This window comes from Eschrichtius robustus, chromosome 3, assembly GCF_028021215.1.
Source record: "Eschrichtius robustus isolate mEscRob2 chromosome 3, mEscRob2.pri, whole genome shotgun sequence".
NCBI lineage: Eukaryota > Metazoa > Chordata > Mammalia > Artiodactyla > Eschrichtiidae > Eschrichtius > Eschrichtius robustus.
The window spans coordinates 109,554,038-109,574,703 of record NC_090826.1 but is presented as its reverse complement, the minus strand read 5'-3'; the positions used below and the strand labels follow the sequence as shown (position 1 = coordinate 109,574,703).

Here is a 20,666-nt window from a genome sequence, read left to right as displayed (position 1 = left end):
TTCACTGCGGTGTGTGGGCTTCTCATTGCGGTGGTTTCTCTTGTTGCGGAGCACAGGCTCTAGGTGCGTGGGCTTCAGTAGTTGTGGCACACGGGCTCAGTAGTTGTGGCACGCAGGCTCTAGAGTGCAGGCTCAGTAGTTGGGGCAAACAGGCTTAGTTGCTTCCACGGCATGTGGGATCTTCCCGGACCAGGGCTCGAACATGTATCCCCTGTATTGGCAGGCGGATTCTTAACCACTGCACCACCAGGGAAGCCCCTGTTTATTTTATGTATGGTAGTGTGTATCTGTTAATCCCATACTCCTAATTTATCGCCCCCTTCCCCTTTGGTAATCATAAGTTTGTTTTCTGTGTCTGTGAGTCTGTTTCTGTTTTGTGATAAGTTCATTTGTATTAGTTTTTTAGATTCCACATAGAAGTGATACCACATAATATTTGTCTTTCTGTCTGACTTACTTCATTTAGTATGATGATCTCTAGGTCCATCCCTGTTGCTGCAAATGGCATTATTTCATTCTTTTTTGTGGCTGAGTAATATTCCATTGTGTGTGTGTGTGTGTGTGTGTGTGTGTGTGTGTGTGTATACATACACACATACACACCACATCTTATTTATCCATTGATCTGTTGATGGACATTTAGGTTGCTTCCTTGCCTTGGCTATTGTAAATAATGCTGCAGTGAACATTGAGGTGCATGTATCTTTTTTTTTTTTTCTTTTAATTAATTCATTTATTTATTTTCGGCTGCATTGGGCCTTCGTTGCTGAGCGTGGGCTTTCTCTAGTTGCTGCGCGTGGGCTTTCTCTAGTTGCTGCGAGCGGGGGCTACTCTTCGTTGCGGTGCGTGGGCTTCTCATTGCAGTGGCTTCTCTTATTGTGGAGCACGGCATCTAGGCATGTGAGCTTCAGTAGTTGTGGCTCACCAGCTCTAGAGCTCAGGCTCAGTAGTTGTGGCGCATGGGCTTAGTTGCTCCGCGGCATGTGGGATCTTCCCGGACCAGGGCTTGAACCCATGTCCCCTGCTTTGGCAGGCAGATTCTTAACCACTGCACCACCAGGGAAGTCCAGTGCATGTATCTTTTCTTTTTTTTTTTTTTTATAATTTTTATTTTTATTTTTATTTTTATTTATTTATGGCTGTGTTGGGTCTTCGTTTCTGTGCGAGGGCTTTCTCTAGTTGTGGCAAGTGGGGGCCACTCTTCATCGCGGTGCGCGGGCCTCTCACTATCGCGGCCTCTCTTGTTGCGGAGCACAGGCTCCAGACGCGCAGGCTCAGTAATTGCGGCTCACGGGCCCAGTTGCTCCGCGGCATGTGGGATCTTCCCAGACCAGGGCACGAACCCGTGTCCCCTGCATTGGCAGGCAGAATTAGAGTTTTTGTCTTTTCCGGATACAGCCCAGGAGGGGGATTGCTGGATCATATGATAACTCTAATTTTAGGGGGTTTTTTTTAATAGTTTTATTTTATTTTATTTTATTTTTTATTTATTTTTGGCTGTGTTGGGTCTTCTTTGCTGCACACGGGCTTTCTCTAGTTGTGGTGAGCGGGGGCTACTCTTTGCTGCAGTGCACGTGCTTCTCATTGTGGTGGCTTCTCTTTGATGTGGAACACGGGCTCTAGGGTGTGCGGACTTCAGTAATTGTGGCACACAGGCTCAGTAGTTGTGGCATGCAGGGTCAGTAGTTGTGGCGCACGGGCTTAGTTGCTCCAGGGCATGTGGGATCTTCCTGGACCAGGGATTGAACCCGTGTCCCCTGCTTTGGCAGGCGGATTCTTAACCACTGTGCCACCAGGGAAGTCCTAATTTTAGTTTTTTAAGGAACCTCCATACTGTTTTCCATAGTGGCTCCACCAATTTACATTCCCTTTTCTCCACACCCTCTCCAGCATTTATTATTTGTAGACTTTTTAATGATGGCCATTCTGACTGGTATGAGGTGTTACCTTATTTTGGTTTTGATTTGCATTTCTCTAATAATTAGCAATGTTGAGCATCTTTTCACGGGCCTGTTTGGCCTGACATTCTTATACTGAAACCAGATGAAAATGCTGTCAGACAGGTGTTTCCTCAGGAGGGAAATAAGTAAGGGTCAGGGAACTTTCAGAACCTGTGCTCGTTCCACCCTGCCAGCCTTACAGATAAAGCCAGCAGAGGCTTTGCATTTGAGGACTGAGGGAAATGTCATTATTTATAAGGAATCTGGTTGCAAGCTTTAGACTGTCCCTAAAGAGTCAGCATTTGGAACCCAGGGCCCAGAGAGTCTGGAGCCTGAACCCCTGGGTTGAGTAAGTGGAGGCAGGGAAGCAGGTGCTAGTCAGGCCTCTGGGCTTTTCCTTAGGAGACTAATATATTTGGAAGATGGGAGTCCATCCTTTAAAAGGGGGAGAGGGGGACAGGCAGCTGGTAAACCTTTCATAACTCAAAAAAGAGTAGATGTAGTCAAGTCATGAATGGACTCATCCACTGGAGAGAAGTGGCAGCAGTGAAGGGGGCCCCAAGCTGGAAGCAGTTGAAGGTCTCCTTAACTGCTTCAGAATGAGTCCCCCGTAGCTTTGCGGCTGGAGCTAACTCCAGCACTTAAGGAGAGAGAGAAACTGCCTCTCACTGGCCTGGGACCTTGGCCAAGTAAGTCAGTTTTCCTCTCAGGGCCTCTGTTTCCTCACCTCTCACCTGTAAAATGAGAGGCTGGACTAGGACATCTAGAACTTTCTGGCTTTCAGGATTGTGTGTGTTGCTAAATTTGTCATGCTTTCCCAGAGGGGGAGGACTCGGGTGGGACTGGGTTCTCCCTCTGTCCCCTGTCTTTTGGCCAGTCAGACCAACCCCAGAGAAGGTGGCCTCAGACCGTGAGCTCTTAGCCTAACAAAGCCTCTGTTGACACTGAGGAGGTCTGTTATGGGCCAGGCCTCACATGCTTTGCATGTTAATTGTTCCTCTTTCGACTGGCCATTCATGTGGGAATCACAGAGACCTAGGATTTATCTCCCTTTAACTGTTCTTCCAGCAGCTAGCCTGTAGGAATTGCCTCCTGAGAATTTTTTTACATAAGTGGTTTTACCAGATAGTTAAAACTGACTCCTCGAAGCCCCACACTATTTCACATTTAAACTCCACTCAGCCTGGGATCTCTGCTCCCTTCCGGTGGGGTGGGGCTTCTGATATGCAATGGGCCGATAGGAATTACAAACAGAACACAGGTAATTAAGTTGTGACTGGAGGCCTCCCCCTAAGCCAAGTGCTTGGCCTCTGTAACAGCTGGTTGGAGCGCAGAGGCCTTGTTTCCTAGCTTCCCAGTTCTCTGCTAGATTGGGATTGGCTTGGGTGCTTAGAATCACAATTACTGGGAAATTTGGATAATCTTAACCTATTTTATTAAGCTGTTAATGATAGCAAATGAGACCCCACAGGCTTTGTTAGCAGTTTACTTTTCTGATTTCCTTTCTTCTCATTGCTAGCTTTGGGTTCTAGGAGGTTGGACCCAGAGTTATAGGCAGCAGGAAATGTGTCAGGGCCCTCGCCTGGTGTCATGTGGCCAGTGTGTTGCAGCTTGAAGCTCCCACCTCAGTGGGACTTACTACTGCCTCTTCCTCTCCTCTGCCCCCTCCTCAGACACAATGGGAATATCCTGTTGGACGCAGAAGGCCACATCATCCACATCGACTTTGGCTTCATCCTGTCCAGCTCACCCCGAAACCTGGGCTTTGAGACATCAGCCTTTAAGCTGACCACAGAGTTTGTAGACGTGAGTCAGGAAGGAGAGTTGCCTCACTGTGTTCTTTCTGTCGTGGGATGGGGAGCTGATGGGCTCCCCCCAAATGGGGACAAACAGAACAGATATGGCGATAAGTCAGGGTGAGGTTGGATGTCCTGGGAGGCTTCCTGCCTGATAGGAGTTGGGGAAGTAACGGAGTTTGGCACGTTTGCCCAAGGGAGGAAGTTCTGACACTGAGCCCCTTTGCGCAGACAGCTCTCTCCTCTCCTCCCAGGTGATGGGCGGCCTGGATGGCGACATGTTCAACTACTACAAGATGCTGATGCTGCAGGGGCTGATTGCTGCCCGGAAACACATGGATAAGGTGGTGCAGATCGTGGAGATCATGCAGCAAGGTGGGGCTGGGGAGAAGCCAGGCGTTCGGATAGGGCGGTACCCATAGTGCCCCGGGATTCCCACTTACATTGGGGCCCTGGGGCATGGAACCTCCAGAAAGTTGATTACACCTCAAGACTGGGGGTGGGGCCTCCCAGAGGGTTTCCAGCTCTGATCCGGTGCCCTGTTTCTCCTTCGGCACATTCCTCCTGATTCCTGACAGAGCTAGTCCTGGGGGTGGGAGGGCGAGGCAGCAGAAACTATGTCCTAGGCGCATCAGGGGAAGAACAGTCCCAGCTCCAGCCTCCTGGTCCCTTCTCATCTCCCCGCCCCTTGTTTAACTTCCATCGCTCAGCTCTTCACCAGCTCAGGTGTTTTCAGTCATTGGCCTTTGACCTCTGATTGCCCTCTCCTCAGACCCCTTCCCTGTCCCGATACTCACCCCTTCTGCTCTGAGCCGAGATGGGTTCCTCTCTCATCTTTATCTACTTTCACTGCTGTTTCCTCACGGCCTTGCCATCTACAGTCTTTTGTCCAGGATCCCTGGGCCCTCGTCCCCATTTCCTCAAGGCTGTGGTGTCCACCCGGTCTGAGCTGCCAGTCTCCTCCTCCCCATCCCTGCCCCCACCCCGCAGGTTGTTGCCGTTGCTCAGGAGCATCCCCGTCTGGCCCCGTGATGACGGTGGCCCAGGTCATCTGTGAGTGTCAGACGTAGCGTAGGCAGAGGCCTGCAACCAGATAAGTGCCCAGTTCAGGGCCCATTCCCTAGACTCTTCCCAGCCTTCCCTCTGGGTCCTAAGGCTGCTCCTTCCGCCCTTACTGGGGGAGTGGATGTGTTGGCCCTCGGCCCTCGTGCCCTCACCTAGAGGGGCTTAGGATTGTGGGATAAAGAAGGGCTCAAGAAGGGCCTCCTGCCAATTCTCCCTTCTCTGCCCAAGCAGAACCGCATCCACACTGTCAGGGATCTCTCTGAGGTGGGAGGGAAGGGGCACCTTAGATACCCCGGCTCTGCACTGGCTACGGCGGCTGTTACCACTGTTGCTCCCTCCTTTGCATCCGTGACCCTGTTCCCTTGCTGCTGCCCCCAGGTTCTCAGCTTCCTTGCTTCCATGGCTCCAGTACCATCCGCAACCTCAAGGAGAGGTTCCACATGAGCACGACTGAGGAGCAGCTCCAGCTGCTGGTGGAGCAGATGGTGGACGGCAGCATGCGGTCTATCACCACCAAACTCTACGATGGCTTCCAGTACCTCACCAACGGCATCATGTGACATCCTCCTCAGGCCCCGGAGCAGTGGGGGATTCAGGGGACCCTCCCTGGGAAGGCCCTTGTCAGAGAAACCCTAAACCAGGAAGCCCTACCCACCCAGTCATCCACCGAGGGAAATGGAAGGCAAGAAATACAGAGGATCATGTGGTAACTGTAGAGCTTGCCAGGGGGGTTGGGAGAACCAGCCGTGGGGTCCAGACTTGCTGGGGCTTCCCTGCTGCCCCCCCGCCAGCTGTGTCAGTATTACCACCTGACAGACTCCAGGGCTCACTGCCCTCCAGAGAACAGAAGTGATAAATGTGAGGGACACCAGGGCCTTTCTTCTCCTCACTAGGGTTTGAGAGGTTTTTTCCGCAGGCCATCCTCTTAACGTGTCCTGGGTCCCAGGAAGGAGAAAAGAGTAGGTTCTTGGTACTAAGGACTTGATCCTGTGGTTGGCCTTCGGCCATGCTGCTGCCCAACTCTGTCACCTCCCAGGGACTGACCTCTAGCCCGAGCTCCCCTTGGTAGGTGGGCTTTGGCACAGGGTCCTGCACTTGCTGAGGTTCCCCATCCCAGGAGTGAGGAAGGGAATGATCACAGCCCCTCCAGTCTGAGGGTATTGGCCTAGCCATGGGGAATTCCTTGCCCTTATCCCTTCCCCACACCCAGGGAAATAGCTCTGTTTTTTATTTTTAATTTTTGTTTGAAATAAAGTCCTTAGTTAGCCATCTGTGTCATTTCTGAGTTGTATTTTTTTTCAGGGGTAGGGAGTGAACAGATGCCTCAGTGTCCAGGATACAAACGGCACCACACAGAACGAGGTGGAGGAAGATAGATTGCTTTTTCCCTGCCTGTCTCGGTCAATACCACCTCTTCCCTGAAGAAGGGCCTTCCCAGCTTTATCACTCACCCCCTCCCAGACACGTCCACATTGTCTAAGTCACATAAAAAGAGGAGCTTGAATGGGGATTAAACCACGAGCAGTTTTAATGGTCTGGTTTTCTCCTTCCCATTTCCCCCAGTTTGTTAGTATTATTATTACTACAAGAATAAAGGATTCCTGAGAGCCTGTCCCCTCCTCTCCCTGGGACCCCCTTGACAGGACTCATCTCCACCAACCCCCCTCCCCCCCCCCCCCCGATTTCTGGGGGAAAAAAAAAAGATAAGTGAAAGGCACTGCAGGGGTGGAGGGCTTGAGTGCCAGGGAGTCTGAGGGGGGGCACTAGGGCAAGGCCAGGGCTGCCATCTGTGCCCACAGGGGTTGAGGAGAGTGCCCCTGACCACCCCAGCATTGGGCCTTCCCGTCCTCCCACACCCCCCGTCCCACATGGGGGGCTGCAGCAAGAAAATAATTAGTGTTGGGCTCAGAAAAAAGGAATGGAGGACCCACTCTACTAGGACCCAAGGGCCAAACCCAAGGCAGGAACCTCAAATAACTACCACCATTCTCAAAAGCTTGTCCTTGGGGGTTAGCAGGAGAGGAGTTGAACAAAACATGAATTCTAATGGAACTCCCCAGCCCAGGGACCAGGCAAGAGCAGTGACCCAGGCTCCCAAGGAAGAGGGAAGGGGCTAGTGAGTGCAGGCCTGGGCCCTAGTTGTCCCCACTGCCCCCTTGCCGAGCCCTGATGAACGCCATGCCATGTGTGCGGAAATGGGTCTTGAGGTTGAGAGGGCTGTCGCAGCTCTTGCCACAGACCTTACATGTCAGTGGGCCTCCAGAAGCTGGCAAGGGTGAATCTCCCCCCTCTGGGTCAGACCTGGAAGGAGGGGGGGCTTCTTCCTCCCCATCCCCCAGGCCCAGGGCACTGGCACTCCCCACACCCCGTTTCTTCTTGTGGCTGATGAAACGGTGCCGGCTCAGGGAGCCAGGGGAGGCGAAGCACAAGCCGCAGTCGAGGCACTGCTGGGCGCCGCCATCCACCCTCAACCCCACCATGAGGCTCTGCTCCGCTGAGCTGCTGCTCCGGTAGCGCAGGGGGCCGTGGCCTCCCGCCGCGGGGCCGCCCCTGGGGGACTTGGCTGGAGGTGTCGTGCTGTCAGGCTCCTCACTGCAAGAGTCAGAGGACTGGCGGCGTTTCCGTCCCGGCCCCTGGAGAAGAGAGTGAAGAAACTGGGCCTCCCCGTCAGCCCCCACCGTCCCTGGCACCCCTGTCCAGCTTCCTGAGGCCTCGGCTATAACCGCGCAGGCTCCCGCTCCCACAGCCCTCACGCAGCAGCGTGGGCCTCCGCCTACCTGGGCTCTGGCACCAGGGCCCCGAGCCAGGGCGCTCCCCCGGCCAGGGGACTGGGCCCCGAGCGGCAAGCCGTGCCGGACCTGGACGTGTTTCTCCAGGATCAGGCGGCTGCTGAAGGTGCGTTTTCCCTCTGTGCAATACCTAAAGGGGAGAGCGGGCGGGGTGGGCTCCAGCGGCACAGCCCAAAGACCAAGGCTCGTGGCTTGAGCAGAGGGAGGCCTCAACCGTCAGTCCACTCAGACCTAAGAGGCAGGTGGGAAGGTATTTTGGGGAACCAGGGTTGGGGGCACCTTGCCGTACAGAAAAGAGAAAGGGGGCGAGGGGGTAAGGGTTACCTGCATGGGTAAACTCGCTTGATACCCTCGTGATTGACCCTGACGTGGCGCCTCAGGCTGGGGGCGGAGCAGAAGGAGCGCTCACACAGGCGACAGGGAAACTTTTTCACTGACTAGGAGAGCAGGGGTTGGGGGGTCTCAGAGCCAGGCTCCACGCAGGACCCCATCCCCACTGCCACACAGGTCAATCCCAATGCTGCCCCTCCAGCCCATCCTGCTCCCCGGGGGCACCCCACTCACCTTGCCATGCTCCTTCTTCATGTGGCCCACATACTCGTCACGCTCAGGGAACCAGGAGTGACAAAGGCCACAGGTCCAGCCTCCAGGGCCCCCACCCCCGCCCTTGACACCTTTGCTCCCCAGTTCTCGCCGGGGCCGTTTGGTTGGGCGAGGGGGCTCAGGGGAGCTGGGCAGTTCTTCCTCTTCTGAGGATGAAGAAGATTCCTCAGTAGGGGCAGCTGCTCCTCCCCGAGACACAGCCAGCTCCTCAGGCTCAGTCTTGGGGGTCAGAAGGGCACCCCCGGCCCCTTTCCCAAGAGTCTCCTCCCCCGAGCGCCCAGACTGATGGGTATTCTGTGAGAGGGAGACAAGGGGGGATGGCTGGTGTGGGGGAGGGCCTGGCTTTGCCAGAGTCCCGGCTTCTCCCCTGCTCCCACTTCCGGAGGGGTCCCCGGTCAACACAGCTGAGCACCCTGCCTCCGTCCCTCGACTCCTGTACCTTGAGATGTTCCAGCATGGTCCTTTTTTGGGCAAAAAGCAGAGGACAAGATGGGCACTTAAAGACGCTGACACGCTGGGGCAGCAAGTGCTGGTCGAAGTGCGAGGAGAGGAGGGGCTTGTGAGTGAAGACTGTGTCACACATGGCGCACTTGTAGATCATCCTGGGCGGGTGGAGAAGACAGTGCAGACATCCTGCCCCATCGAGGCCCAGCCCCCCCACCCGCCCCTCCTCACGCTCCCTCCCCAGGTCTCACTTGGCCTGCTGCGTGTGGAAGCTGGGATGCTGGGTGTAGAGGTGGGCGTGGGCGCTGGGTGCAGACTTGAAGGCCATGGGGCAGATGGGGCACTTGTGGAAAACCTCGCAGTGTGACGTTTGGATGTGGGACTTGATGGAGTTCACACCCCCAAACACCACTGCACAGCTGGGGCACCTTGGGGAGTAAGCAGGAGGCGCCGTGGTGAGCTGCGGGCATCTCCACGGCCACCTCCAGCCCCACACTCCTTCTCGGGGACTGGGTGGACCCTAAGAAGCTCATCAGCGGTGGAACACGAGCCAGTGGAGGAAGGAGGGAGCTGCAGTACCCAGTTCCCCAAGGGAGGCCTGCGGAGGCAGAGAGGCAGAGCTGATGCTCCGGAGGGGGCCCCGCTTGCTCCCTCTGCGTGGGGAACGAAGGGGAGGCAGAGAGCGCTCTGGCTGCATTTGCTAACACACCGGGGCTGAGTGATTCAACAGGAGAGACGGGGCTCACCACCGTGAGAGGCCATCTGAAAGGCTGGTCCCAGGAGCCATGAGACCACCAAGTACAGGAGGAAAAGTGTTGAGAGACTATGGGGAGGAGAGGTGGGAGGCACCTGTATCCTACGCGGCGAGAGAAATGCAGACAGGCCTCCCGGAGGTGGGTCTGAAAATTGGCTTGCAGGAAGTTGCCCCCACACTCCGGGCAGACGTGGGGAGGCCGGTTCTTATGCATGCGCTGGTGGGCGCTGAAGCTGCAGCGATTGGGGAGCATCATGGGGCAGGTTGGGCACACCTGTCGAGGGGGTTGAAACCAGGTGAGTCTGTGAGGACTGGCCTGTCCCCCACTCCTTCTCCTAACCAAGTCCCCACACCTTCCTAGATCCTGTCCTCGTGGCATCTGGCTGTCCCCGTCCCAGGGAGGGGCTGGGAAAGGTAACTCACATTGCTGGTGGCGCCAGGGGCGGGGGGCCCGAGCTGCTGGAAGTGGGTAGCCATGCCGGCCTTGTCCCGGCACTGCTCCTTGCACTCCAGGCAGCGGAAGCAGGTGTAAGCAGAGGTGGCCGGGGCGGCAGGCGGCTCAGCTGAGAGTGGCAGCACAGGGGCCTCAGCGGCAACTGCAGTAACGGCGGAGGAGGTGACGGCCCCGTCACCCTTGCCCAAGGCAGGCAAGGCTGGAGGTCCGAGGGCTGGTGGGACAGCCAGCAGGGGCGTGATGTCCGGCTGCCCCACCATCTGGTCCAGGGCCACCGGCCTCATGACCAGGTGCGAGCACTGCATGACGAGCCCCTTGTCCTTGTGCTCACGGGCGTGCAGCAGCAGGCTGCACTTGTTGAAGAAGACTAGGCGGCGGGCGCAGTGGTTGCAGGTGACCTCGATGCGCATGCTCCGGCGGTCATAGTGTCGCGCCAGGCTCTTCTCCAACGAGAAGGCGTCCCCACACTCGAGGCAGCGGTAGCCCGTGGGCGGCAGGGCCAGCCCGGCCTCAGCCGGTGGACTCAGGTTTGGCCGGTAGGCAGGCAGCAAGTTCTTGCTGTTGAGGATCTTGTTGAAGGCCTCCACCAGGCTGGACTGCGTCCGTGAGATCACGGTGCCACCCCCTGCCCCCGGCCCAGTGGCCGGCTTAGAGGGCTGCACCATCACCACCGAGGCACCGTTCACCTTCTGCCCCCCAGCCCCCAGCCCTGCCCTCCCCTCAGCCTTGGGCAGCGCTTGGGGCACTAGACCCAGCACATTCTTAGCCATCGTCTTAGGGCTGGGGGCAGTGCCTCCAGGCAGAACCACGGCTTTGCGGGCCACACTGGCTGCCATCAGCATGGCAGTGCTGGCGTTCTGGATGGTGGCCACGGGCAGCACGGTGCCCTTTAGCCTCGTGCCATCACCCAGCTGGACACTCACCACCTTTGGACCCTCAGGGGTCGGGGTTGCGGGGGACAGCTTCAGGAGGCTAGCCTCTGCCAGGAAGCCCCCTTCAGGCAAGGGGGCAGGGGGATCAGGGTCTGAGGGGACCCGGGTTACAGTCCTTGTGATATTCCCGCAGGATGTTTTAATGGTCTTAATCCGTACCTTGAGGGGCCTAGAGGAGCTGGAGGAGGCAGGGGAGTCATTGCTGTCCTCATCTGCAGCCTCGGCTCCACTAGAGGGACTCTGGGGACTTCCTGGGGGAGACTTGTCCACTGGTCCCTCGTCCTCTTCTTCCTTTAGGGGCTGACAGCTGGGCACTTTAGGGGAGGCAAGAGGGCTCTGGTGCCCTGGAGACTTCTTGAAGAAGGACACCCCTGCAACCCGGGAAGGGGAGACACTGGCAGGGACGCCCGTGGCCTCAGGGCTAGAGCCTGAGCCTGAGCCTGGTAGGCTCTGGGGATGAAGAGGGCTGCAGCTTTCCTGCTTCAAGGCCCCCAGCAGTGGGGGAGAACCAGGGGGCAGCAGGGCTGGGCCATTCTCCCGGGCCAGTTCAAAGGGAGAGGAGAAAGGAGGTGGGGTCATGGCCCCTTCCCGAGGTGGGGAGGGCGCAGAGGGAGGAAGGGGATCGGGGTGCTCCCCTGGCTCAGGCCCAAAATGAGCAAAGAGGTCCAGGGGAGCTTTGCCTTCCATGGATTTTTCTTTCCAGGTACCCCCACTGGGAGGAGCTGGAGAGTGCGGGGTTCCTGGAAGGGATGGCTCAGGGCCCCCAAAACCATTTTGCATTAGACGAGGTCCCATAGACCCTTCCTTAGTCACTCCCCCAGCCCGGGCCCCTTCCCCTCCTGAACTCCCAGCCAGGGACTCCGACTGCTCAGGACACACAGTGTTCTTGACAATGACGCTGACTGCCGAGACGTCTGGCGGTGGCAGGCCATGGTCAGAGGCCTGGGCGGGCAACCCAGGGCCATCCCCGGCAGCCACTGCTGTTGCTTCTCCAGATTCACCTCCTACACTGGGTTCTGGCTTCCCTGAGCCTCCTGGCCCCTCATTTTCTTCTGGCCCAGAGTGGATGGCTTCATTTGCATCAATGTCGGGGATGTCAAAGGCAGCAAGCAGGTCATCAAAATCAGGGGTCTTCATGTCCCCCATGGCAACAGGTCCCAGACCTGAGGAAAACAGGAAAAAGAGGGAGAAACTGAGACCTCTGGAAGCAGGAACACTGGACCTCCTCCCTCAAGATCTCCAAATTCATCTGCTCTCAGAACCCACGCACACTCTGACTTGGGTACACCTCCACCATAGGGCAAATCCTAGAGAGCTGGTGGAGGCACCTGTTTTGCCAAACCCTAAAATTGAAAGGAATGTAGTATGCACATTCCAGGGAGGACACCAAGATCCAGAGAAAGCAAAGGAAAAGAGACTTCTCAGAAATACAGATAAAAGAGACTTCCCTGGTGGTCCAGCGGTAAAGAATCCACCTTCCAACGCAGGGGACACGGGTTTGATCCCTGGTCAGGGAACTAAGATCCCACATGCCCTGGGGGCAACTAAGCCCGCGCGCCACAAATACTGAGCTTGTACGCCTCAACTAGAGATCCTGCAGGCCGCAAACTGCAGAGCCCACGTTTTCTGGAACCCGCGCACCACAACTACAGAGCCCACGCGCCCTGGAGCCTGCGTGCCGCAACTAGAGAGCAGCCCATGCACCACAACGAAAGATACTACATGCCTCAACGAAGGTCCCGCATGCCGCGACTAAGACCTGACGCAGCCAAAAATAAATAAAATAAAATAAAATAAATACAGATAAGAGATAAGGGAGTAGAGACGGAGGGAGTTCAGTGAGCATCTTAGTTGAAACCACTTCAACCCCTCCTGTGCCCAGCACAGAATCAATTAATCAATACTACTATTAATGAGGAGGATGTACATGATGCTCTAGGTTTAAGGGCTCATTCATGGCAGCATGGGATCCATTCATATTCTTCATGGATCTTCTGGGGGTCCACAGAGATCTGAAAGGCCATGTGTACAAAGGGGCATGTGACTTAAGACAAGATGTAAGAATTGATTCTAGTTCCAGCCTTATCAATGGCCTGCTGTATAAGCAAGTTACTCCACCGCCTTACTTTTGCTGTCTGAAAGAGGGGACAAGTAATCTATATATCATAGGGTTGTTCTGAGCATGATATGAATCATAAATGTGAGAGCCAGAACCCAGAGTATGATTTATTATTACAGCTAGGACAACAAGGATATGCCAGGCCGAAAACGAGCTGGGAGGGAATAAGCACTGGAAATCTAGGGCTGGGGTCAGAGACAAGAGCCAGGGGTCATGTAAGCTCAAGTCTGGGCCACTTGGGGTCATTACTGGCACCTGGAGATCTAGCTTGGTTAACAGGGAGAAGTGGGCTCAGGGAAGTTACCCAAGAGACCAAGATGGAAAGAATAAGACACAGGAACAGAAAGAGACGAAAAGAAGAAACGGGAAAACCATAACAGCAGTCTGGTCACAAGGGCCCCAGCCTAGGCCTCTCCTGTCACAAACACCTGCTGCTCGCTCACCTACCTTCCCAAGAGTGCCTGGCCCTCCCCTAGCCAACCCCTCCTCCTTCCCTCCCTCCCTCCTTCCCCATCTTGCTCTCTCAGGGCTAAAACTCCAGGGTATGAGCTTATCCAGCACAGCTGCCACAACGGGGAAAAGCCAGGGCCCTCACCCCTGTCATTTCTGCTCTGAGCTCCTCACCCCAGTTTATTCCCAACTCACACTCCTCATCCTTTTCATTTTCCCTTGGCAACAGTGGCCCAGGAAGTCTCACCCAACCCCCATCTGTCCCAGTACAAAAAAAAAAAAAAGTCCCACAAGACTTATGTGGCACTAAACCAACAAGAAGGCCAGCCTAGAGCTTGTGGGGAACCCAGGTGTGTTCCCTACCCATTTCTTCCAAGTGTTTCTATACCTAGGAAGAAGCAACTGAAGAAGTCTCTTTCCCTCCACATTCCCTGCCCACAAGGCAAGCCATTTCCCAGGGCCAATTCTCTCACCTCTTTCCAGCCTTTAGACTGTAACTGGAGATAGTCCCAGCAGGTGGCAGCTGGCATTGCTGGGACCAAGATGGGGGTGGAGGGAGAGGGTACCAACTACAGGAAGAACGAAAGGGGAGTGCTCCTCTCATCCCCCTCTACTTAATTTACAGGATCTGGGTTTAAACAAAGCCCTCCGCCCCTTGCCTCTGCCCAGCTGGATCGCTAGGGCCCTCCCCTGGCCGGCTCCCTCCCGACCCCGAGAGACCAAAGCTACCTTCCGCTCAGGCCCTCAGAAAAGTGGGCTGGTGGAGCACAGATCAGTGGGGACTATGAGCAAACATCTGCAAACTTGCCTCCCCCAAGCAACTCCCCCTTTGGCGTCCAAGTTACTTAGAGGTCATCGGAGAGCCAGGAGCAGACAGTAGATCAAGCAGCGGAGCTCAAGGCCGAAGAGGCTTCCCCGCCCCACGGCTCAGGCCTTTCTGCGGCTGCTGCGCCCTGTCTCTTGGGCTCCAGCCCCCCTCCTTCCCTCTGTTCTTCCCCAAAAGCCAAAGGAAGGGGCTGAACAGGAAGAGGGTGAACTGGCCTGGGTCGGGTGGGGGCTCCGCGTCCCTTTCCCTGGCCCGGGGCCTGCTGCGCAGAGGAGGGCGAGGGGCCGGCGGCCGGGGGCGATTAGGCTGCCGCCAAGCTGGGCAGCGGCCGGAATTAAGTCCCTGCCATCTGCCGATGACCGGCGCGGGGAGCATGTCCAGGGTTGCGGAAAGGGGGCGGGGTGTACATGGGAGAAGCCAGAGGGGAAACTGAGGCGCGCCGCGCTTTTCTAGCTCTCACCAGCGTGCTAAGGGAAGAACGGGCCTTGGCCAGGCCAGGCCCTCGGGGAGCTGCCGCGCAGCACCTCCCGGCCCAAAACTACACCGGAGCAGGGGAGGCGTGGAAAGAGAGAAGTGGGGAGGGGACAGTTTTTGCCAGACTCGCAGCACTCCAGCCGGGGTCCATCCCAACTCCGACCTCCTCCCCTCCCTCCCTGCTCAGCGCAGCCTCCTCCCCTCGAGGGCTCCCGAGGCTCTCTCGAGACTGGGGAGGAATCGGAAGGCACGCCGCGGCCTGGGGCACGAGCCTGGGTCCCGTCCGGGCCCGGACGCTGACCCGTGCCCAGTCGGGGTGGAGGCTCCGCTCCGGCCTGGCCCAGTTCCCCCGCCCCCACCCCCGGACACGGACACCATTTTAGGTCGCGACATCCCGCAGCTTCCAGTCCCCGGGCCGCGCTTCGGACGCCTCTCGGGCTGGGGGCGCCAGGAGTTGGGGACCCCGACCCCCCCCTCCACGTTTACCCTGCTAGGGGCTGTGCTTTCAACAGGCTAGGAGTTTCGCCCACGGGCCCCAAGGAATGGAGGCGACGTCGGGGCCCCGGCAGAAGCCATCCCGGGGGGCGGCGCGGCGAGGGGGGGTAGTTGACCAAGTGGGGGAGGGGCGGGGGTATTTACCCGCCCCCCCAGGGGGCGGGGCCAAAGGCGGGTATTTACCCCAGGCACGCTTACTTGTTCCGCTCCCCGTGCGGGCCGAGACCCGGCGGTCTCTTCCCTGCTCCGGTCGCTGCCGCCGCCGCCGCCGCCGCCGCCCTCCCCACGACCGCCGCTACTTCCTGCTTCTCTCCCGTTCAGCCTCCCCCTCCCTCAGCTCCTTTCGCGTTCCAGGTCTGGGCTGCCCGCTTTCGCACTCGCCATTGGTCAATACCCCCATCCTTCAGTACTGCGCCCCGCCCAGCTCCATACTGGGTTGGTCTTAAGTACTGCCGCTCGGAAACAGCTCCGCACAGGCTTCCCAGCCTCATTGGGCAAGAAGCCTAGTCCTTCTGGAGATGCTTCTTCCCATTGGTTGCGCCGGGGCCCACTGCCCCATCTGTGCATCTCAAAAATGATTGGCCTCCGCCACTGTCGTTTAAAAAGAAGCCAGTCTGATTCCCTGCTTTCCTACCGGAGGCGGTGACTATCCCAGGTGCGTCTCCGCCCCCTCACTCCCTATTGGCCGCGATCCCTGAAGCCTGCAGTTCACTTATGCAAATTTAGAGAACTCTCTGCTTCTATTTGTTGGGCAGGTTGAGGAGAACCGCGTTGGCCCCGAGTGGAGCCCGGATGTGTTGATCCATTTGCGGTGTTTTCTCAAGCTAAACCCCAATGTCAGTCATGCCGTGCAGAAGTCACAGAATGGGACGTCACCGAAAGCATCACGTCATCTGGTTGACCATTTCCTCGCGGTTTTCCCACTGCCTAAATCGTCATATAATCTGAATGGATGGGGTCCTCGCACGGGCTAGCTCCTGGGCCATGGCGTCACCCACTGCTCCTCCCTCTGCAGGAGGGCTTGTAGCGGGTGCGGGATTTGGAGTGTGGAAGGCACCGGCACCTGAAGCCTGGGACGGGCTTGCAGACCGGAAGTAGGGGAGAGGTGACGTTAGTGTGCTGGCGTGGCCTGGGCCATTTCCAAAGGGATCTTAAAGCGGCATTGTGGAACGCTTCCTAAGCACGGAGATGGGGGAGGGGGAAACCCGCCCCGTGTCCATTACCCATTTAAGAGTTCTCCTTTCCCCGCCCCCAGCACGGGGTAGGGGGTGGGGTCGAGGCCGGTTTTCCCGCGCTTTGTTGCCCCGCCCCCTGGAGGCGGGGGAAGGGGAGGGGATGCTAGGAAATTGAGTTACCTTGATACTCTCTAATCCGCAAGCGCTTGCAGAATTCGTCTGCAAGTCCAGCGTGCCAGCTTTCGCACACCCTAGCCGGCCGGCGAGCCTGCACATCCTGCCTTGCATACAGCCGCTGACAACCTGGATGTTGTTATTAAGGTGGTTCTGTTACCCTGTCCAGGACCCCTGGACCCCGGACACTCTGGCGCGCCCTGAGGGTTTTCGTGGGTAATAGCGACTGTATTGAGGTGTGAATCAGAACCTCTGGATGGGAATATTGGGGCCACCACTTATCACATGGTTCCATCGGGCAAGTCGTTCAACCTCCCCGAACCAGTTTTCTCATGGATAAAATTGGGATCATAATGCCCACCAGACATGATTGTGAGGATTTCAAGCGTTTAGAATGTAAAAGTGCTTTGTAAAGCGTTGGGGAAATGGGATTAGTGCTCCCCTTTCCGGCGCCGTCTTTCTCAAGGTTGCCTGCAATTGCTCCAGCGCACGGCGCCTCATCCACCTCTGAACAACTAACTAGAATCGCATACTGGATGTAGCCAACCGGCATTCCATTCTCATCTCCTTCTCTGAGTCTTCCTGTATGGAGCCATAATTACTACTCATATACACGTACTATGTGTGGGACCTATTATGAGAATTTATGTATAGTAACTCATTTAATCGCTACCAAAACCCTGTGAGGGAAGTGCTATTATTGGCTCCATTTTACTGAGCAGGAAACTGGCACAGACAGGTTCGGTTAGGTCACTTGCCCAAGGTCGAAGGCAGTGGAGTTGAAATTCTTAGAGTGCAGACAGCTAAACACTTTTTCACATATTCCCTTGCCAGGAGGGTTCTGGATAGGTTTGTTCTTCAATTAGATACACTAATTGTATTCAAGAAATATTTTAGTTCAACTAATACTTCTTGAGCACAGTCTATAAGACACTGTTGTGGGCACTGGGGATACAGCAGTAAACAGAACAGACAAGAATCCCTGTCCTTGTGACACATACATTCCTGTGGACAAGACAATAAATATGGTAAGTGAAAAATATACAGAACCATGTAAGAAATTGCCGAGGAGAAAAATAAAGCAGGGCTATCAAGCCATGAAAAGACATGGAAGAACTTTAAATGCATATTGCTAAGTGAAAGAAGCTAATCTGAAAGGGCTATATACTGTATGATTCCAACTATGTGACATTCTGGAAAAGGCAAAACTATGGAAACAATAAAAAGATCAGTATTTGCTAAGGTTTTGGATGGAGGGAGGGATGAACGGGTGGAGTATAGGGGATTTTTAGTGTAGTAAAACTATTCTTGGGACTTCCCTGGTGGCGCAGTGGTTAAGAATCCACCTGCCAATGCAGGGTACACGGGTTCCATCCCTGGTCCAGGAAGATCCCACATGCCACGCAGCAACTAAGCCCATGTGCCACAACTACTGGGCCCGCGCACCTAGAGCCCGTGGTCCGCAACAAGAGAAACCACTGCAATGAGAAGCCCGCACACCGCAATGAAGAGTAACCCCCGCTCATAACGAGAAAAAGCACGCAGCAGCAAAAATCCAAGGCAGCCAAAAATAAATTATTAATTAAAAAAAACCTCTTCTTTATGACACTGTAATAGTTGTTACATGACATTATACATTTGTCAAAAGCCCTAGCGTAAGAAATGGACTTTAGTTAATAATGTACCAGTATTGATTCATTAATTGTAACAAATGTACCACTAATACAAGATGTTAATAACAGGAGAAACTAAGGGAAAGGAAGCATATGGAAACTGTAATTTCTGCTCAACTTTTCTATAACCTAAAACTGCTCTTAGAAATAAAGTCTATTAATTTTTTTTAAATGTGAAAAAGCAAAGCAGGGAAGGAGGACAAGACGTGTGAGGAGGGGTGCAATTTTAGACAGGGTAGACAGTGAAGGCCTTTCTGAGAAGGTGGCATTTAAGTAAAGACTGAAAAGTTGTGAATGAGCCATGCAGGTATCTGGGACAAGAACATACCAGGAAGAGGGAACAACTACAAGGTTTTGAGGTGGGAGCATTTTCCAGAGAGGTAAGGGGGTGGGAGGAGTGGATCAGATCATGGGATGCTTAGGGGGTTAATGGAAGGACTTTGGCTTTCTCTCAAAGTACGATGGGAAGGTGACAAATGACATGGTGGCCTGACTTACCTTTTTTTAAAAATAAATAAATATATTTATTTATTTATTTATTTATTTATTTATTTATTTTTGGCTGTGTTGGGTCTTCGTTGCTTTGCACGGGCTCTCTCTAGTTGTGGCGAACGGAGGCTACTCTTCATTGTGGTGCGGTGTGCGGGCTTCTCATTGCAGTGGCCTCTCCTGTTGCGGAGCACGGGCTCTAGGCATGTGGGCTCAGTAGTTGTGGCACGCAGGCTCAGTAGTTGTGGCTCACAGGCTCCAGAGTGCAGGCTCAGTAGTTGTGTCGCATGGGCTTAGTTGCTCCGTGGCATGTGGGATCTTCCTGGACCAGGGGTGGAACCCGTGTCCCCTGCATTGGCAGGCGGATTCTTAACCACTGCACCACCAGGGAAGTCTCCTCACTTACCTTTTAAAAGGGTAGGATGTGGGGTACAAGAAAAAGAAACTCAAAACTTTGGGGCCTGAGGAAGTAGAAGAATGATGTTACCATTTCCTCAGCTGGGAAGACTGCAGGAGAAGCAGGTTCTGGGGTAAGTTCAGCAGCTCAACATATATATATATGTATATATACTTGAGAGATATAAATTTGAGTGTCATCAGCTTTTAGAAAGTATTTAAAATCTGGGTCTTTACACTAACAATGAAATATCAGAAAGAGAAAGTAAAAAAAAAAAATCCCTTTTAAAGTCACATCAAAAAAATAAAAATAAAATACTTAAGAATAAACGTGACCAAGGAGGTGAAAGACTTATATGCTGAAAACCATAAAACAATAAAGGAAACTGAAGATGATTCAAAGAAATGGAAAGATATCCCATACTCTTGATTGGAATAATTAATATTGTTAAAATGGCCATACTACCCAAAGCAATCTACAGATTTAATGCAATCCCTATCAAATTAAGCATGACATTTTTCACAGAACTAGAACAAACAATCCTAAAATGTATATGGAACCATAAAAGATCCAGAATTGCCAAAGCAATCCTGAGGAAAAAGAAAAGAGCTGGAGGCATAACCCTCCCAGATTTCAGTCAATACTACAAAGTTACAGTAATCAAAACAGCATGATATTGGCACAAAAACAGACATATATATCAATGGAACAGAATAGAGAGCCCAGCAATAAACCCACATACCTACGGTCAATTAATCTTCCACAAAGGAGGCAAGAGTATACAATATGCAACACTACCTTCTCTTCAGTAAGTGGTGTTGGGAAAGCTGGACAGCTGCATGTAAATCAATGAAGTTAGAACACACCCTCACACCATACACAAAAATAAACTCAAAATGGCTTAAAGACTTAAATATAAGACATGACACCATAAAAATCCTAGAAGAGAACAGAGGCAAAACATTCTCTGTCATAAATCTTACCAATGTTTTCTTAGGTCAGTCTCCTAAGGCAGTAGAAATAAAAGCAAAAATAAACAAGTGGGACCTAATCAAACTGATGAGCTTTTGCACAGCAAAGGAAACCATAAACAAAATGAAAAGACAACCTACAGACTGGGAGAAAATATTTGCAAATGATGCAACTGACAAGGGTTTAATTTCCAAAATATACAAATAGCTCATACAACTCAATAACAAAAAAACAAACAACCCAATCCAAAAAATGGACGGAAGACCTAAATAGACATTTCTCCAAAGAAAACATACAGACGGCCAACAGGCACTTGAAAAGATGCTCAACATTGCTAATTACAGAAATGCAAATCAAAGCTATAATGAGGTACCACCTCACACTGGTCAGAATAGCTGTCATTAAAAAGTCTACAGGGGGCTTCCCTGGTGGCGCAGTGGTTGAGAGTCTGCCTGCCAATGCAGGGGACACGGGTTCGAGCCCTGGTCTGGGAGGATCCCACATGCCGCGGAGCAACTGGGCCCGTGAGCCACAACTGCTGAGCCTGCGCGTCTGGAGCCTGTGCTCCGCAGCAAGAGGGGCCGCGACGGTGAGAGGCCCGCGCACCGCGATGAAGAGTGGCCCCCGCTAGCCGCAAAAGAGAGA

At 54.1% G+C, this 20,666-nt stretch overlaps 2 protein-coding genes across 10 annotated transcripts in view; one reads left to right on the top strand and one right to left on the bottom strand.

The window, feature by feature from the left end:
- The window catches only part of PI4KB (phosphatidylinositol 4-kinase beta), a 28,420-nt gene extending 22,350 nt beyond the window's left edge, over positions 1 to 6,070 (top strand). For all 6 annotated transcript variants that reach the window (XM_068540772.1, XM_068540773.1, XM_068540774.1 and 3 more), the window contains 3 exons: positions 3,614 to 3,746; positions 3,991 to 4,111; positions 5,180 to 6,070. In XM_068540772.1, coding sequence (XP_068396873.1) covers positions 3,614 to 3,746; positions 3,991 to 4,111; positions 5,180 to 5,361 — 436 coding nt within the window. In that variant the 3' untranslated portion in view covers positions 5,362 to 6,070. The remainder of the gene's footprint in view (positions 1 to 3,613; positions 3,747 to 3,990; positions 4,112 to 5,179) is intronic.
- A 421-nt stretch (positions 6,071 to 6,491) lies between these two features.
- ZNF687 (zinc finger protein 687) lies at positions 6,492 to 15,449 on the bottom strand. 4 transcript variants are annotated; one of them, XM_068540767.1, is made up of 9 exons: positions 15,340 to 15,449; positions 9,815 to 11,940; positions 9,487 to 9,665; positions 8,889 to 9,065; positions 8,633 to 8,795; positions 8,155 to 8,487; positions 7,915 to 8,027; positions 7,579 to 7,720; positions 6,492 to 7,434 (listed from the first exon to the last, which is right to left on the bottom strand). In XM_068540767.1, the coding sequence occupies exons 2-9, from the start codon at positions 11,921 to 11,923 to the stop codon at positions 6,937 to 6,939; spliced, it is 3,714 nt and encodes a 1,237-aa protein (XP_068396868.1). In that variant the 5' UTR covers positions 11,924 to 11,940; positions 15,340 to 15,449; the 3' UTR covers positions 6,492 to 6,936. The 4 variants fall into 4 exon arrangements, with proteins under 4 accessions (XP_068396868.1, XP_068396869.1, XP_068396870.1 ...); XM_068540768.1 differs by lacking the exon at positions 15,340 to 15,449 and adding an exon at positions 15,133 to 15,235; XM_068540769.1 differs by lacking the exon at positions 15,340 to 15,449 and adding an exon at positions 13,820 to 14,030.
- Between the last annotated feature and the right edge of the window lie 5,217 nt (positions 15,450 to 20,666).

Coding starts and splice junctions, on each gene's coding strand:
- ZNF687 (XM_068540767.1), bottom strand. CDS start 11,923: ATGGGGGACATGAAGACCCCTGATTTTGATGACCTGCTTGCTGCCTTT. Junction 9,666..9,814: donor CCCCTGGCGCCACCAGCAAT/GTGAGTTACCTT, acceptor CCCCCTCGACAG/GTGTGCCCAACCTGCCCCAT. Junction 8,796..8,888: donor TTCCACACGCAGCAGGCCAA/GTGAGACCTGGG, acceptor CCACCCGCCCAG/GATGATCTACAAGTGCGCCA.